Here is a 19,435-nt window from a genome sequence, read left to right as displayed (position 1 = left end):
TCCTGCAGAGGCTATTAATCCACTAAAGTCCCCTAGCTGGGAGAAAATCTGATTAACTCTACCTCTCCAGATGGGCTCAACTGTGAAATGTATATCTCATTTCTGAAAGTCAGATAAGGTAGAGAAAGAGGCAGGTGAAGGAAAGTTGGGGCGGGGGTGCCATAGGAACACGATACATGCATGCACTCCTTGGCTCCTCCATTAATTTGGAGTCCAGTTTTCCCAGCCTGTATGATGTGAATCAAATGCCCTCTGTTCGATGGAAGAGTGTATCTTCTATCTCTTTCAAAAAAGTCAGGCAGGTCAGCTCCCCTTTAACCCTAGAAACTAAGAAAAATTTTCCTGAATTTCCCTACCACAATGATCTTGGAAAGAGACTTACTCTATCCACCAGACCTTTCTTCTTAAGTCTTCTGGACTCAAAGATTATACCTTCAGCACTTTAACAAAATTGAAGGATCTGGTTCCATTGACCCTTTTAAAACAGAAACAGATGCAGAGACTCTCCACAGTCAAACATTAGGCAGAGCTTGGGGAGTCTTGTGGAAGACTATGGGGAAAAGTTGAGGGAGCCAAAGGAGTCAAGGACACCACAAGAAAACCTAAAGAGTCAACTAACCTGGACCCATGGAGGCTCACAAAGACTGAACCAGCAACCAAAGAGCATGCATGGACTGAACCTAGGCCCCCTACACATACGTAGCAGATGTGCAGCTTGGTCTCCATGTGGGTCCCTGAACAACTGGAATAGCAGGGGTTGTCTCTGACTCGGTTCCCTGCCTTTGGATACTTTCCCCTAACTGGGTTGCCTTTTCTGGCACTAGTGGGAGGGGATGCTCTTAGTCCTGCTGTGACTTGATATTTCAGGGCCAGCTGGTACCCATGAGGGGCATCCTCCTCTTCTCTGAGGAGGAGGTCTGAGAGTGGGACTTGGAAGTGAGGAGGAAGAGGGGGTTGCGATTGGCATGTAAAATGAATAAATGAATGAATGAAAAAATGATAAACTGAGTCTGCCCTAGCACATCTGGACTGAGGCTCATGGTGTTTTACTTACATACAGCTATTTTATTTTTTAAAAGTCACAGTAAGGATTTTGAAAGACTTAAAAGATAAACTTCATGATCACTTTGGAGCGACAGAAGACCTGCAAAGACCCTGAGGCCTGGGAAGTACAGGAGACTGGTCTCTGCCAGCACTCCAAGGGTTAAACTCAAGCCAGAAACTAACATGCAATTGGCCGAACCTGGAGAGAAGATATGGTTTTCGCAGCTGCGGGCCAATGAACACCCGGAGTGGGAGGGTTTGAAGCTTCTAAGGAGTTTTTCCCCCCATTTTCCCCTCTCCACCCCCTCCCATCGGTCCTCGCCCCCACCATCCTCTACGCCGCCAGTTTGTTAAATTAATGCAGTAAGAAAGTCTGAAGATCTGAGGGAGTCTGGCCAGAAGAAGATGGACGAGCTTAGAAATTCGACATGCTTCTGAAAGCTTGGTTTCTTGAGCTCTGCTGGTAAGCCATGGACCCCAGCTGCCCCTGAAAGTTGTGGTGGGCTCTCTTGCTCCTGCAGCCCCAAGCAATGGGACACCTTTCCTGCAGCGATCCCAACTTATTCGGCGGGGACCAGAGAGCAGGGACTGCAAGGCGACAGCAGACAGGAACGGAGGCAGGGGAACGAGATTCCGGGACTCAGTCGCGATGCGCCAGCCTGGCACACTCTCCGACATCTAACTGAAGCCAGCACCGTCACCTGCTCCACCCCCCCCCCAACCCCTAAAACCCCTCGGGCCAGCCCAGGACCAGAAAGAAGATGCCAGCCGGGTCTAAGGGTCCGAGACCAGGGCTCTGATCCCCACGGATTTCTTCCTTTCATGGAGCTGGCCATCTCGACAGAAAAACAAGGGTAAAAAAAAGAAGAAGACTAGGGAAAGAAAGAAAAGAAAAGAAGAAAATATACCCACCCCCAAACGTGCCTCCCAGCGCCGCAGGGAGCCTCCAGCGAGTTGAGCTTCAGCCGCGCTCTTCCCGCCCGCAGCCGGGCTGGACGCTCTCCGTGGTGCTGAACCTGCACGACCGCCGCTGTCCGCGGTACCTTAGCTGCCTGGCTGCAATTCTCCCCCGGCTCTGACACCTCGTCCCTCTACTCCCTGCCCCCTTAAACATCTGGATTATTACCCCCAGTGGCGCTCTCTGGCTTCGTAAGTGCCCATCGAAAACATTTTTGCACCCCCATAACTCGTGGACTTTACAGCACAAGAATCTGGAAGATGTACAGCTTCAACACTCTGCGATTCTACCTTTGGGAGACCATTGTATTCTTCAGGTACGAGATTTTCTATACTGACCACTATCCTTATGGTGCAATAGGGGTCTAGAAGAGTAAAGAGGCTGACTCTGCCGCGGCCTCATCAATTGAGGAGGGGGTGCTGTGTGCCGAAGGCCCTTCCATTCCTCTCCTTCCCCCACCCCCCACCCGCAGGGTGTCTGGCTGGTGCGTGTAGGTCCCAGACAGTGGCTGCTCCGGGCAGCGGTTTGCCTGTTCTTTGCGGTCTGTCTGCCTGCTGCATTCCCCGCAAAATTGGGCCCCCAGACCCCTAGCCCCTCTACTCGATGCCCTTCACAAGACTGAGGACTTAAGAGGAAGCTTTATGAGTTTTTTAGTTTAATTGGGACCGCATTTCTCTCAAACCGCAGTGCTGGAAACCCCGGGTCTCCCGTCTGGGAGCGAAGTGACAACTAGCGGTGACGCGGAAGGTTGCAGTTGGACTGGCTGAGCACAAAACAGAGCATTCTGTCTCTTTTTGTTGTTTTTCTTCGGGGTCAGGGGTTTCTGTAGTTTGTAGGGAATAACGCAGTTATGACTTCAGCTTGCAAAGTCCTAACTTAAGTGCCGATCGGGCCTATTTAAGAATAGATACTAGGAAATATTTTCTTTTTAAAACTTTGACTCCATCTTCCCTGATACATGCTTCTTTCCAAACTCTGTTACAGCAGACCCTCCGCTACTCCAAAGGGCAGTTCTTATTTATGAGTGGATGCCTATCTCTGCTGCCATAACTAGACTCCCCACGCCCACCCACTGACTCCTAATTCTCTGCTTACAGGCTTGACATTCTTGTGTTGGTCCAAGTGAAAAGTGAAAAATTACATCTTTAGGAAGTATTGAAACAGATAAGCCTTTTGTAAGTGGGCAAATCATGCCGTCTTCCGAGGTGGTGATGATAAATTCCATCTATATGAATTGAAAAAATAATCTTCCCAGCTCTGCAGAGATCGTTAATCTTCCTCATTCTAGCGCGTCTCCTTCTCACGTTTTACCACTGTGGTGAGTTAATAGGCATTTGAAAAAAAAAAAAACCATTCCGCTTGTTCTAAAAACTAAACGACCACCAAATAAGATCTTCTCTGATTGTAAAGCAGGACATAAGCGTGATTTTATTGCACTGCAAAGAGTTGCTGGTTCAACCAATCCATTGGTTGGTGGTATGAATGAGGCCTTCTCTCCCAAGTGACAGCTTCTGAATTTGAGCCTCTCTTTGTGTTTTTTTCCCTCTAGAGATGATAAGGAAAAACACCCCCTCCCTTCCCAGGGTTACTCACTGCTAAAGCTTTTAATGCCCTCTTAAAATAATTCTTTAGCATCTCACTGTCCCAACCACAGCTTAGAATGTAAATAGCCAAATATTTTTTTAAGTCCAACATTCCAAGGCCTTATGTGATTTACCTACTCCATGGAGTGGGTGAGGTGGGAGGACTAGAAGAGTCTTGTCCTCTACCCACCCCCATTCCTTTTTTTCTTGATGCAATCCTTGATTTTCCTCTCCAAGACATGAGCTTTCACAAAAAGGAGAATCAGTCTAAAAGCTCTGCATTGTAATCGCTCAGATAAGGGTGAGGCTCTGCTGCGTTAATTCCTCAAGTGAACTGGTGGTGGCCCAGCAGAGAGTCTTCCTTCTCCTGTATGGGTGAAGGCACATGTGAGCAGCAGCTGGCATGATCGAGAACTCACTGTTCTTATGAGGAAACAAGAGGCCTGACTAGAGAGATCCAGATCACGCTGCTGCTGTGGCGGCGGTGGCAATACCAAAGCCAGAGGACCGCTGCATCATTTCAGGAGTTAATGTTCAGGCCCTTTGCAGTTTCCCAGAGAGATGAAGCGAAGGGGGTCACAAGGGAGTTAACCATGGAAGATGTCCTTGTTCAAATGGCACTTGCATCTCGAATTCTTTCATCTTCTAAATTTTAGGTGAGACATACACAAAGCCTTAGAATCGAGGGTAAACAGAGGCCAGCTGCTCCCTTGCAGGTCACATGAGAATAACCACTCCTTCTCACCAAGGGACAGGCTTGGAGTTAGAATGAGCCAATGTATGTATATTCCCAGGGCCTAGGCCCTTCTTAGATCAAGTGAGGCTTGTCACTCACCTGTTTGAGATTGCGGAAAAACATGGGGGCCACCAGGGCGCTAGCTGAGGTGCTGCTGCATCGTGTCTGTGAGCAGTCAGCAGAGCAGCAACATCAACAGCAAAACAAACAAAAACAGCTGAAGTGAGTGGTGGGGGAGCCTCACATGCTACCAATGCAGGAAGTGGATGGAGGCCTCGGAAAGGCAGCTGGGGTCCTAGGAGACAGCATCAATGCAGTTCTCATTAGCCATGTCCCCACAAATATGTGGAAGCAATTTGGCTGAAGTTACTGCTTTCAGGTTAAACAGCCTAACATTTTTAAATTTAATATGGAACAGCCTGTAATCCAATAACATAAATATTGTATCACTCAGATGTCAGGGTCTTATATCTACATGGGCTAAAACTAATATTCAATGTTTGATTAATTACTTAACACCTCAAACATATTCCCTTTTCAACCCACCTTTAAACCAAAAGGAGCATGGCTTTGCTCCCCAGAGCCCTGACAGAGGCTTATAGCAAGGATGAGATGAGTATAACCCCAACAGTTCCTTGCCTCCTCAATAACTCAGACAGACATGATCTATAACAATGTTCCTCAACCCCTGCACTTTTGGCATTTGGATCTTCGTAATTCTTTGTCATGACGTCTGCCCTGTGCATTGTAGCAGTCTATCTGGTGCCAGTAGCATTTTTCTCCCTGGTCACGACAATCAAAAATGTCTCCGGACACTGCAACTACCCCAGGGTACAGTGTGAAGGGACAGGATTTTCCAAGTGTTGAATGACAATAGAAATAAATAAATTTTTAATCAGCTGCTCTGATGCAGTAATCATAATAATGAAAAAAAGTCGAGTTTGCGTGAGGTAACAACCCGTGGCAGAATACACAGCATGTCCCACTGAAATAGAAAGGGATCTAGTTTGCACTTCAGCAAGGGATAACTACAGAAAGGCATAAACCAAGTCATGGGTGATTTTTCCCAGAGATCACCACTTTCTCCTTATATACCCCTTCCATTTCCCATCCCAGTAAATGATGTCTTGTGCTGAGGTTTTAGACACTGTGTGTCAGTCTCTTGCTAAAAAAGCTGATCAAAACCTTGAAATGAAGATGTTTCTGTCTATTCTAGGATGAGAAAGAGCATGGTAAATACATTGTTTAATATCTCTATCACTATGGAAAGATAGTTGACTATTTTCCTGAGATATACCCTCTTGGAAAGGTTCCCAAGCTTACCAAGAAGGGCTAACAACCACCTTGATCTTTCTCCCTGGTAACATCTATGTTCTCCCCGAGTCCTTCCCACTGTATTTTGGGGTATTGCAGAACGCATCTAGAACTTTCTGAAATGACCCAAGGACTTTTTCCTAAGATAATAAGACTTTGGGTCAAATCTGCATCAGGGACAGCCAAACTGTCAATCAGTCCACCTGCTCTCTGGAAGCTTAGGAAAGATAGGAAAGAAATGTCATTTGTTCATTCCCAACCAGCAGTTTGAACAAGGCCAATACATGAAATTATAAATCTGCACATAACATCTGCATATTTGAGAAATTGGGAAAGACCCACCAGGACATGTGGGAAATTTATCTTAGGGATGGTCTGGGGCAAAGAAGAGAGTTAGAACAGCTACAGTCCATGGGTTCTGACTTCCAGAGTCAACTCTGCTCTCATCCTGCGGCACAGTCATAAGAAGGCTCTCCCCTGTGGGGACTCTATTTTCAACTCAGACGGCTAAACCCAACCCTTGTAAGTTCCCTTCAGTCTCTGAGCAACCCATTATCAAAGATGGGGCTCCATTTTCACAAAGGTTCTGGATGAACTGGCCCCAGTGGCTACCCTGCCTTCAACCCTTCATGAGGTATTAACTAATCATGTGATTGTGCGTCCCATTCAAAACCAGCTACTCTGCAGGGACACATGCCATCGCTACAGAGAGGGACCTTTTCTCCAACAGCAGAGGGTCTGCAGTGCTTGCCTCCAGGTCATCTGTGTACAGAGCCCATGACAGCATCACACTGATGTGGTGCCATTAACTTTATTTGCTTCATCAGCTGGCAAAGCCAATATGATTTCTAAGATGGATGGTACTGTCTCCTGTAAGCCGGGCTTGAAGGATCTTCTGTAGGGTTTTAAGTGTGCTTTAGATAGTGCAGCCTCAGCCGCAGCAGACCTGGGATCAGGAATTTAACTATTTCAGCGTGACCTTGAGAAGACTCTGTGACCCTTCTGGGTCTCAACTTGGCTCACCTGTAAAATGAAAGGATGCCACCAATCACACTCTCGGAAATTTTTAGATGTTCTTGTTTGCGATGACTTTCTCTCATTCTTTCCCCCATAACAGTGCAGTTGGAGTTAACGTCATTGCAGCATATCCCAGCTATTACCAAAATAATAATAATAATAATAATAATAATAATAATAATAATAATAATAACTGTTGTCAGCTACTAGCCTCAAAAGTCAGAAAGAAGTGAGGACCTCAGCCAGCTACTTTCCTCCTTGAATAGTTCCCCTAAGGTGGACATGGTAACTGACAAAGACTCTAAATGTCTTACCTTCCTTGACCAAGAAATGTTCAGAGTGAGGAGATGCTCCACCACTGCCTTACATGAAAAATTATTTGAGAAAGTCAGATTCCCTTCCTTCTTTCAGTGACTGTTTAACATTTATCCCCACCCTGCCCCCCTTTGCCCCCCGAAACATAAAGCCTAATTTTTTAGTTGTTTACTGAACTCATCCTTGACTTATTTGCCCATTGCCATTAGTCAAGAGAATACACAACTGTCAGAAACTATCACAGCACAAGCAATGTCTCTCACGGAGTTGACCTAAGATGAAACACTGCTAAGGACCGTGGTGTTTCCTAGTCAGCCCATATGGTTTGGGCAGAGGTAAATTCAAAACTGGCTATCATCTATTAAATATTTTATGTAGGTTCCAAGTCCTCCTTAAGATTGCATGTATGTCTGATGTACCCACAGCCTCCATATAGGGAAACATTAGATTTGATTTAGCCTATGCAGCTGAAAGAGCATAGATTTCTTTTTAATGTACATAGAAATTCTGGCTTGAGGGAACTAAAAACTTTCTGGAACCTCTACTGAGTGGTACAGGAGCTACCACAATAGCTATGGAAGTCAGGAACGGGAACAGAAGTATACCTACCAGGGGGATATAGAAATTCACACTTCTCTAGATTATGAATTTGTGAGTGATTTCTTGCAAAAGAATAAATGGAATGCAGGTCAGAGACAACCCTGACAATGCTTAGACCTCCTCTTGTCCTGACTCCTAAATTACCTCCTGAAATTTTCGGGCTCTAAATCAGGCCAAGAGCACATACTTGGTGGTATTTTTCTCTTTCTTCAAAATAGATCAGATAGTGACTAAATTGGGCAATGAACCTACACACACAATGTGGCAAAGGATTATTAAAAAAGAAGCCACCTTAGTTATATAAAAACCTGCATTTAAGGAAGAAAACGGGCTTCAGAATGCACCAGAAAGACATAGCAGAAAATTTACCAATCCACAAATGAAACCACAGGCACCATTCTTGTTCCTGGCACTTATAGCCTCTCTGCCCTGAACTCCAGCTGCCCCCCACAAACCCATTCCCTGTTAAACCTAACAAACAACCAAAGACACGACAGGGTGCCGGCAACTTCATTGAGAAAAGGAAACAGTGTCTGCAGGCTAGGACAGGGGGCTTAGCCACAGCCCAGGCTCTGGAATGTGAGCTGTTAAGAGGGGTGCCTGCGGCACCAAAGCTTTTGAAATGGTGTCTAAAGATCCCTTTGTGGTTTTCTGAAGTTGATATTGTCTGAAGCTAATTCAGCACAATTAGATTACCGCTCTCAGCCTTTGAATCCAGCCTGTTCTGTAGGATCTGTTACTAAATGAGTTTACCTTCTTAACAGGGTGCTGTTGACAACTGTGAATCCCAGCCATGAAATAGGCAGCAGTCCTCTCTCCCTCTTGCCTTGATCCCATCCTCCTGAGCTACATCCTTAGAGCTCCCACCCGGTCATTGCAGAGGGTCACACTGTCCCTCCCAGTTAAGGAGTCTGCAGCAGCATGAACTCTGAGCAGATCTCGAAGTTGACCTGTCAAAACTAGTTGAGAAAGGCTTGTCAAAGAGACAGATTCCAAGAAATTGAGAGGTTCAAACTTACATAAAGTGTTCTTATTACCAAATCATAATATGTGAAGAGGCAATAAATAGCTAATGCTGGAGACTTAGGGGATTAATAACCTCAAAAGTGCACACAGATCTCCAAACCCTTCAAGATGTATACATATGTACAGCTTTGCATATGTCAATCAGACATAATTAGGATAGTTTTACATTTTAAATATTTGGGGGTAGAAAGTGGTTTAGTGGATAGAGTGCTGAGTAGACTCCCTAGTGTCACAAAGTAGCAACATTTAAAAGTAAAACGCAGATTCCCCACCAGACTGTGGAGTCAGGTTCTCCAGTGATGGAGCCAGAGATAGAATTGCTCACAGAGGCCTTTAAGTTGAAGCTTTTCAAACTTCTGGTGCACAGCAGGTGCCAAGAGCCTTGCTGGAGATGCTGTTTCTGAGGTCTGGGTCCTGAGAGTCAATCTTTCTGCCAGCCCTCTCATGACCCAGCGGCGAACCCACCCACTCCCGCTTCCCTGTCCTGGCATGGGGCATCGAAGGAGGGGGGATGGAATAGGGGGTTTTCAGAGGGGAAACTAGGAAAGGGGATAACATTTGAAATGTAAATAAAGAAAATATCTAATAAAAATTGTAGGAGACAAAAAGAGAAAAAAGAAAAGAAGTTGCTTGCAGGGGACAGGACTCCCCAACCCATCAGTCACACATCATTCCCTAAGTTTATTCCCTGTGTGGTGTGTGCAAAGCTTTTATGCCCTGATGATGCCACGGTATCTCCCATCATTACTCTCAGTTCTGTCTCCCTCTCCTGAACATAAGCACAACTCAAGGCACCTCCTCTCCTGAGCACCCAGCCCTGTCCTGAGATGGTGATTCAGTCCCTGAGTCTTTGTGCACCTGCAGCTCTCAGTCACACTCCACAGCCATGCAGTAAGAGGTTGCAGAGTGAGAGAGTGCACCCAATGGATGGGAACGACATCTGGGCCCCAGAGGACTTAGGACACTGCAATGAGCATCTGTGGGGACTGAGGGAGGAGTGAATCTGATGACAGAAGGGACTGGGGGAATCAGGTCACTCACCATCTTCCTAGGCACTTGATCTGGCATTCACTTAGAGGCTTGCTTGGGACTCCCAGAGGTGTGGAAGGCTCTGCACCATCCCACCATTGCTCTGACCCCAGGATCATGTCCTTCCTTCTGCACCCCTTTAACTTACCCACCTTTGTAGGGAGTCTGTTGCTACCTCATACCCATAAGAGCGACTGCTCTGTTCTGTGTGTGTTTGTTGCTAAGTGTTCCTTTCTGCAACCCCCACCCCCAGCTTCAGAGGACTGCGGCAAGCCACCTTGCTCTTGCAGCAGCACCCCAGTTTGCAGAGTAAGCTGCCCAATCACCCAATCCCATTAAAACACAGTTCCAGGACAGTGGTACACGCCCCACAGCAGAGTAGAGAGAACTGAGGCTTAGGGAGAAATGTGTTTAGCCTTTGGGTGATGCAAGAAACCTGGCTGATTATCACAGGGTAAAGCCAGGTGTTGTGACATGTGCCTGTAATCTCAGCACTGGGGGTTCCTCCATATTGCTATGCATTTACTGGGGTTTTTTTTTCCACCAAGCCAGTCCTAAATTATGTGTCTTTGCAAACATGCTTGACATTTTCCCCTAGAAAGAAGGAATCAGGAAAAGGGAGACTGCTCGGGTGCTTGCAAAACACACATTTCACACAGATGGTTGATACTGCCGAGTGATAATCCTTCCTCAGCCTTCTCTCTGCCCTCTCTCATGAGGTCCTATCTCAGCCTGAATAGCAACAGCAAGTTAACAATAATCACTAGAATCCTTATTGAAGGCAGGGTATGGTGTTGACATCATGTTTCCAGTCTTCATCCCTTCCACCGGAGGGACGCTGGCTACCCTCCAGCCCCACGTGCATGGCTAAGGCTACAGTTCTGAGAGTGTGGATGCGTTCTCCCACTGCACCTTGTCTCACCATTCCCACAGGAATCCTAAGATGCAGGGACTATTTAACACAACCCCCCATTTTGTAGGTGACAAAACTGAGGCATAAAAATGATTATGTGGCTCTCCTAAGTGACAGCTAATACTCTAGAAAGCACTTGGAGGGCTGGTGATGTGGCTCAGTTGGTAGAGTAGTTGCCTAACACACACAACACCCTGAGTTTTATCCCTTGCACCCAATAAAGCATGGTAATGGTATACACCTGTAATCCAAGTACGTGGGAAGTAGAATCAGGAGTTCAAGTCATCCTTAGCTACAGAGCAAGTTTGAGGACAGGCTGGTCTACATGATACCTTATTTCAGAGAGAAAGAAACAAACAAAAAGAGAAAGGAAGGAAGGAAGGAAGGGAGGAAGGAAAGAAAGAAAGAAAGAAAGAAAGAAAGAAAGAAAGAAAGAAAGAAAGAAAGAAAGGAAGGAAGGAAGGAAGAAAAGAAATAGGGAATAGAGAAAGAAGGTAGGAAAAAGAAAGTGAAGGTAAAAGAGGGAAGGAGAGAGGAGGGCGAGAATAAGGAAAGGAAGGGAGAAGAAATGGAGAGGAGAGGAGAAGGAATAGGAGGGAAGGAGATGGGAGAGGAGGGAAGGAGAGGGGAGGAGAGACAGGGAAGGACAGACATTACCTTTGATCCACACTCCCCAGGGTGGAGTCAGAAGACACTGAAGCAGATGAAGAAGATGGATGAGACAGGTTCTGCCTCTCAAGAGTCAATCCCTTGTAGGCATGTATAAATAGTAACAGTGTCCTTGACCTGTACATACACGTGAGTTTCCAACCTTCATCCCTTCCACAGGAGGGATGCTGGCTACCCTCCAGCCCCACGTGCAGGACTAAGGCTACAGTTCTTTCTGAGAGGGTGGATGCTTTCTTCCACTGCACTTTTTCCTCCGTGTCCTCAAGTCATCAGAGTGGGAGAGCTATCTAGATGATAGCAGCGGGTTCTTGATCAAGAGCCCAAGCAGAAAAGACTAGTAAGAACTATTGGTCCTCTGTTTGAAGACCAGCAACCTGTGCAGCCACACAGTCTAATGCCATCATGGAGGATGAAGTATCCTTAGTATATCCTTAACTTCTGGGTGAGAGTTTGGAGAAGAAAGCCTGCCTTGGGTGCTGTCTACCTCACCCCATGCCTCCATATTTGGCTGCCAGAAAACAGCCAATGGTCTCTTCAAAACCTCTCTAGACTAGGAGGCTGGGTGACCAGGTGCCATGAGTGGCTGAGACAATACACAGGGGGTGCGCAAGGATGAAGGCCCTCCTGAGTCACCCTGGCTCTACCACCTGTTCTTAGCCTTTCTGAGCGACACAGAGACATCCCCCATGTGCCTCTAGCAGGCCAGACGTGGAAGGAAAATAATCAATACACACCAAGTCTCTGCCAATCAACTTTTGAAACAGACCCGCTGCTGTGTTCCTTTATCTTTTTCTGTTGTAAACATTATAAATTGTTTGCATTAAGCAACCTAAGAAAGAATGTTGAGGACCAAAACACACAGGAATCTTATTCCCTAGGATGAATCATGTAACAGTTTGATACCCATCCTTTCAGATTGGTTTTATAGCACAACAGTCACCAAAGTGTTAGTGTGTTTGCGCCTGGCTTTATTCTCAGGGCCAACTATGGGTAAGCCTGTGGGCTCCTCAGAGCTATGCAGTTAATCCAAATCTGTTATTCATCCCAATGTGCAGATCAGCTTCAAGGGTCTTCCTAGGACCACCCAATCTGAACCAGGTAGTCCTAGACTAGACTGCAAGCAATCTGCCTTCAGAAACCCTTTTCCTGTTATGGTGATACAGTTTGGGTCATACAGTAATGGAGGTAGTCTCAAATCCACAGTCTACAGTATGCAGGACCATCATGGTTGTAATAGCCCTACTGACTTTCCCTTGAGCACACCAGTTCTTTATCTGACACTTACCTTCCAGCTTGTGCCATGAAGCTCCTACCTCTGTCCCTATGTCCTTTACATCATACAAACCAACTCCCAAGCCAAAGTTGTCCATGAGTCCCTGCTCTGGACCCAAGGTGGCCCCTGTCTCCCTCCATAAAACTGGAAAGGATACCGCCTTCAGAGGCACTTGAAACAGCTCTGGGTTAGAATGCAGCTGCTCAGATCCTGCTTTCCTCGTCCAGAGATCTCGGCCACTTCTCAGCCTTTCTGTACCTCAAGTTTCCTGTCTTTGAAGGGCTGGGGGCTGTAGCTCAGTTAGTCTACCTCATATCAAGCTTGTCATCCCAACACTCAGGAATCGGAGGCACCAAGGCCAAGAGTTCAAAGCCAACCTGGGCTACATGACAAGTTCCCAGACTGAGCTACGAGACTCTATCTCAAAAAACGACCTTAATAACTAGGAATAGTGGCTGAAGTCCATTTTAAACACTTTTAGTTCTTTTATGTAGTAGAATATAAGCCCTTAACATACAAGAACTCTCTCTCCTCACCTGAACTCCTCCCCATACCTCAAGACCCAACTCTAGCTTCCCTTCCTTCATGGGCATCCCCTGGGTAGCTACTGGGTAGCTCCTACCACCAACTGAGCCTGAAATCACCTTTCAAACACCCCCTGAAAACCTGGCTGGAGAAATGGTTTAGTCATTAAGAAGAGCACGTTCAAGTCTGGAGCTAGTGGCCCCTGACTTTAATCCCTGCACTAGAAGGCAAAGGCAGGTAGATCTTATTGAATTCAAGGCCAGCCTGGTATATAGAGAGTTTACCAGGTTAGCCAGGACTACACAGAGAAGCAGTGTCTTGAAAAACAAAACAAAACAAACAAAGAACACAAAGAAGAGCACATATCACTCTTCCAAAAGACCTGAGTTTGAGTCCCAGCACCCTCATGAAGGGTTTCCTAACCACCTGTGACTCCAGTTCCAAGGGAATCTGACACTTTGACCTCTGTGGGCACCCTAACACACCGTGACACATACACTTAATCAAAAATAATTAAAGTCAAAAATAAAAAGTATTTTTAAAGTCCTTGAAAATGTAAGCATTAGCCCTAGCCCTCAGTTTGGCCAAGTGGCTTCTGAGCATATCGAGCCTTTCTACCTTCATCACTGGAAGAAAAACCCCTGGAGAGCCAAGTTGTCTCCCTTGGTGCCTCCCAAAGTTTCAGCTGCTCCTTCTTGTCTCTCATGAGCTGTGCCATCCCTGTGGCTTCGGGTACACCACACACAGTGTTTGTTACTCTGCCCGTGCGTGTCTCTTCACAGCCTCCTATGGTTGGGTAGGCAGAAGCTCAGGACCTGGAGGATTACAACCCTAAAGCACTGCTGTGTCTCACCATGACCCCTTTCTGCTCCAATAAATGAGTCATGGGGAGAGGATGAGTTAAAAGTGGCGGCTCCATCCTGGCTCTGACACAGCTGTAGGAAGTCCTTCAGGCTTTGTCTCACAGCCACTGGGGCCTGTCTGAGCTCTGGGCCTCTCCAAGTATCTGAGTCATTGCAGATAAGATAAAGTTGCTTCCCATCACGTCCCCAGACGTGCAGAAAAGCCACTTACTTCCATGGAACAAAACAAACTTTCTCAGGTGGTTTTCTCAATGGCCATACTATTTGAAGGCATGTGATGTCATCAGAAACGGTTTCATTTGTAAAGAAGGCATGGACTTCACTGGAGATAGCTTCCTTTCTGCAACCTAAAACAGCTACTTGAAAAGAAAATGTCTCTACATGAAAAGGAGGAACAATGTTGTCTGGAAAGAGGGGCTTAAACAGTTTTGTTTTGTTTTTAACTTCAACACCTAAAAAGCTACACCTCCTAAAAGTTAGTAATGAAGCTAAGTAAACAATGAGATGTCCTTTACCCTCTCAGGTTGGATCATCTGGAGGTCAGAGCTAGCCAGGTCTTCCTCCACAAGCAAGCTCTACTGTGCGTGTGTGTGTGTGTGTGTGTGTGTGTGTGTGTGTGTGTGTGTGTGTGTGTGTGTGTGTGTGTGTGTAAGCCAGGGTTCAGGTATCAACCATCCTCTTTTTGTGAGATAGGGTCTCTCCCTGCCTAGAACTCACCAAGTAGACTAGACTGGCTGGCCAACGAGGCATAGGGATTCTCCTATCTCCACCTCCTCGGTGCTAGAATTATATAAGCACAGGCCACCACACATGGCTTTTTCTTAATGTAGGTTCTGGGGATGAAGCTCGAGTCTTGATGCATATGAGGCAAGCACTCTACCTACTGAGTCATCTCCCCAGCCCTCTACTATATCTGAGTAGTGGGTTTTCCACATCTAAGATGAGCCGAGACTACATTAAGATAATGGCCCTTCCAGCTGCCCTGGCATAAGGCTTCGTTTCAGCTGGTAGCAGGAGATCCTGGTGATGCCATGTGTTGAATGTGGAGCAAGATTGTTTTGAAGGATTCTGAAGGCGCCATTGTCCTCCTCTGTGACATGAAACCAGTAATCCCTATCTGACAGATCACCATTTATGTTGAATGACAGGTAGCCAGCAGAGTATGGGTACTGCTTGTGGTGCCTGGACATCGTGCAAAGCAAGAAGGCCAACACAATGACCATTTAAAGAGGGCTGGGTGCCAAGGGTGGGCAGAGCATAGAGGAGTCCAACTGGCTGGAGGCAGGGAGATAGTATAAAGATGGAGACAGTTTCATGAGCCTCGGGATAGTTAAACTGAGCCATAGGAAATGACTAATTCACAGGGAGCAATGAACACAAAGAAAGAGAGGTGAATAGAAGAGAAAGAATGACTCTGAGCCCAAGGACAAGAGTGGACAGTTCTAGGCTCTGTCACCCAGCTTCAGCCTGCTCACACTCTGCCTGTCCCCTCCCAGTGGCCTTCTATTCAGCTGAAAGTGGGTCACTTCTTCACTCTGGAAAAAAAAACAAAAAAACAAAAAACAGTCCCCACTAGAAGCAGGCTATTGTCTTAAGTTACAAGGAGAGACACTCGGACAAACAGTAGAGTCCTGGCCTCAGGACACTTCCTTCTGGAGGGGCTTAAATACCAAGCTAAATAAACAACTGAGGAAATGAGCATTTCTGAGTCTGTGGCTCTGTCAGTGATGGGTTTGCTGCACAGACATGAGGACCTGATTTTGATCCCCAGAATGTGCATAGAAAGCTGGCTACAGTGTGGATCCTGAGGAAGCAGACAAGAGGACATCCAGAGCTCATGGACCAGCCAGTCAGGCCAATTTGGTGACTTCTGGGTTTAATGAAAGACCCTATCTCAAAGAATAATGTGGAGATGCGCACACATACACACACACACACACACACACACACACACACAAAACTACATACATACACACCTTCACACACACATACACACACACACCTGCACACGCAACTACATACATACACACACACCTGCATACACACACACCTGCACACACAAGAACAAGTATATAACACACATACAATAATTTCCAAGTCTGGTAGCATTACAAAACCAATGAGACAGGAGACTGGGCCAGAGCTCACAAAGGTTTGCCCCCAGGTGCCTACTCTTTCACCCACTTCCCTCTTCTCTCTGAGCCTCTAACAAGTGGAAATGGGCAGATAGGAGAAAGCTATATTCTCCTACAGATGAGAAGACTAAAAGACAGACAGGAGGCCAATGTCGCATGACCAGGAAGAAGCACAAAGTGATCCCATTCCATGAAAGAAAGTCAAAATGTCCAAAATAGGAGCCAATGAGATGACTCTGTGGGCAAAGATGCTTTCTGCCAAAGCCTGACCTCCTGAGTTTGATCCCCAGAACCCACATGGTGGAAAGAGAAAACTGGTTCTACAAGTTATCCTCTGACCTCCATACATGCCCACACATATGCAGACAGACAGACACAAACATACCCTCTCACACACACTCCTCACACACACACATACATACATACATACATGCATACATACATATACATGTGATAAAAATCTGTTTAAGCTGGGCAGTGGTGGCGCATGCCTTTAATCCTAGCACTTGGGAGGCAGAGGCAGGCAGATTTCTAAGTTCGAGGCCAGTCTGGTCTACAGAGTGAGTTCCAGGACAGCCAGGGCAACAAAGAGAAAACCTATCTCGAAAAAAAAAATCTGTTTAATATTCAAGGTAAATGATGAGATTGAATGGGTTGGGGAAACTCAAGCATCAAAGAAGTATAATTAGAAAAAAAAACACTTTTCATTTTTTAATATGAAAGTGTTCTCATGTGAGGGAGTAAAGTACAGAGATATGGACCCAAATATGTTTATAGTCATTGTCTCTTGAGAATGAGACTGTGGGAGACTCTTATTCTACAATAGTTTGACAATGCTTGGATGTTCACCGTAATACAAACTGTTTTTTTTTTTTAATTAATTAATTTGTTTGTTTATTTACACTCCATATTTTATTTCTCCCCTCTGCCCACCTTCCTACTACATACCTCCTTCCCATGCCCCTGTTTCCACATGGATGTCCCTACCCACCACCCCACCTGACCTCTAAACTCCCTGGGGCCTCCAGTCTCTTGAGGGTTAGGTGTATCATCTCTGAATGAACACAGACTTAGCAGTCCTCTGCTGTATGTGTATTGGGGGCCTCATATCAGATGGTGTATGCTGCTTGTTTGGTGATCCAGTGTTTGAGAGATCTCGAGGGTCCAGATTAACTGTTTCTTAAATGTGAATTTCTTTTTCAAGACAGGGTTTCTCTGTGTATAGGCCTGGCTGTACTAGAACTTGCTTTATAGACCAGGCTGCCCTCGAACTCACAGAGATGTGCCTACCTCGGCCTCCTGAGTGCTGGGGCTAAAAGCCTGTGCCACTACATCTAGCTAAGATAAAATATTTTTGAAGAAAGAGAATGTCAGAGAGTATAAGATTGGAGGTGTGTGATGCAGGCAGAAACCCATCATAGAGGGAGAAGACAACCTGAGCCAGATAGGGGAAAGGCAGATCCGAAATGGTGACAGCTTGAGCTAACTGCACTTTACCTTGGAGTAAATGAGCCTGAAGGCTGGGACCCTTTGGTGTGTTTACAGAAATTTTCCAAGCAACTAAAAACTACTTTCCCCATTGAAGTCATGATGCTGGAAATACAAAGTCATTAGAAGATGCTAGGCCATAAACTTGGGTTTTTAACTTATTTATTTTGTGTGCTGGTGTATGTGTGCACATATGAGCTGGGGTTTGGGATATACACATGCCCGTGTATACATATGGAGTACAGAGGACAACCTTAGTTGTAGTTCATCATAGTCTATGAGACTCTAAGACAGGCTTTCCGGTCAGCCTTGGACTCACCAATTAGGTTAGGCTGGCCTGCTAGAGAGCCCCAGGGATCCTCCTGTCTCTGCTTCTTTCAGGTTATAATGACAAGCACGTGCTAGAATGTAATGAAAGCACATGATATAGGTAGGCTCTGGACTCCAGCTTGGGTCCTCACACTTGCATGACAAGCACATCACCAAATAAGCCATCTCCTCAACACCAGACTTGCTTGGCATTTGAGAACAAAGCGCCAGCCAAGATACATTCTTAATGAGGTAACTGGACTCTTACCTAATATGGAGGACTATTTCATAAAACCTTCCAAGAGAGAGGCGATGGGAGGTGGAACAAGAAGTAAACTAAAGATGGAAAGAATTCTCCTGCCTAGTGTCTCTCATCCCAAAGGAGAACTGAGGCCACAGGAAAAGGCCCTTCTACAAAACCACAGTAGATTAGTGCCCAGACCAGACTAGAGCCTAGTCTCATTCCCATGACAACCTTCCCCAATGTCTAACACAATTTCTGCTGGTTCTGTGCAGATGAATAGCGAGGGTACGGGATAATCTTGTTTTCATCATCAAGAATTTCACTTTAGAATGACAACTTTGCCTGGTGGACAAGAATTCCCCTAAGTAAGACTTCTTATAATTAGTAGCATTAGCAAATAGCACATGCCGCATACAGCCTGCCATATGCCAGGAAGTTTTTGAATGCTCCGTGTAACGAGACATGGGTGTATCTTGGTGGTTGAACGCCTACTCAGCAAGTGGATTCAGTTCCTAGCCCTGGATTCAGTTCCTAGCACCCTAAGAAGATAAGCACTCCAGGTATACAACTATTTAATTTAATAGCAATTCCATGAAGTAGGACCCACAATCATCCCCATTTTTTGGATGAAGAACCTAAAGTTGAGATCTTAACCAACACAAGACTCCTTTAATTCAGCTGGCTTATTCAAGTTTTATATGGAAAAGTCGTCCTCCGTCTGAATATGCTGTTTTGACTATTTGATGAGGTAGAATGGAAGAAAGGGAAGACCCCAAGGATGAAAAGTAAGGGGCTCTGCCCCAAATCACAGACTTGTCTAGTGAGAAAGGAAGGGGATAATTTGGGGCAGGCTTTCCCCCACCCAAGTCTGCCACAATGAGCTCCAGGTTTCTTTTTGATCTAGCACCACGAGATTTAGAACTTAGGTTCACTTCCCTTCACCCGCATAGCAGTGCTCAACCATCTGTTACTCCAGTTTCAAGGAATCTAGTGCCCTCTTCTGGCCTACCTGGGTACCAGGCATGCACATGTTGCACATACATACATGCAAGCAAACCACTCCTATACATCAAATAAATTTTTATTTTCTTAAAAAATCATTTTTAAAAAGACACATAAGAAGGCTGAAGATGTAGCTCAGTTGGTAGAGTACTTACCCAGCATGCAGAGGACCATGGGTTGGGTCCCAGCACCACATAGACCAAGTACACACCTGTACTCCCAGCACTGGAGAAGTAGGGATGTCAAGATCAAGAGTTCACGGTCATCCCCAGATATATAGTATATCTGACACCAGGATGGGCTATCTGAGACTCTGCCTCAAAAATTATTTGTTCATTTATATTTTTAAAAGATTTTCTTCATTCTTAGTAATGTATATTTAGGAGAGACAG

At 45.8% G+C, this 19,435-nt stretch overlaps 1 protein-coding gene across 2 annotated transcripts in view; it reads left to right on the top strand.

Annotated features, from left to right (window-relative positions):
• Positions 1-1,344: 1,344 nt before the first annotated feature.
• The window catches only part of Glra1 (glycine receptor alpha 1), a 97,933-nt gene continuing 79,842 nt past the window's right edge, over positions 1,345-19,435 (top strand). For both annotated transcript variants that reach the window (XM_031351904.1, XM_031351903.1), the window contains exon 1: positions 1,345-2,318. In XM_031351904.1, coding sequence (XP_031207764.1) covers positions 2,263-2,318 — 56 coding nt within the window. In that variant the 5' untranslated portion in view covers positions 1,345-2,262. The remainder of the gene's footprint in view (positions 2,319-19,435) is intronic.

Source organism: Mastomys coucha, unplaced genomic scaffold (genome assembly GCF_008632895.1).
Source record: "Mastomys coucha isolate ucsf_1 unplaced genomic scaffold, UCSF_Mcou_1 pScaffold5, whole genome shotgun sequence".
Classification (NCBI taxonomy): Eukaryota; Metazoa; Chordata; class Mammalia; order Rodentia; family Muridae; genus Mastomys; species Mastomys coucha.
The sequence above is the reverse complement of the archived record's forward strand: the minus strand, read 5'-3'. Positions and strand labels throughout refer to the sequence as shown.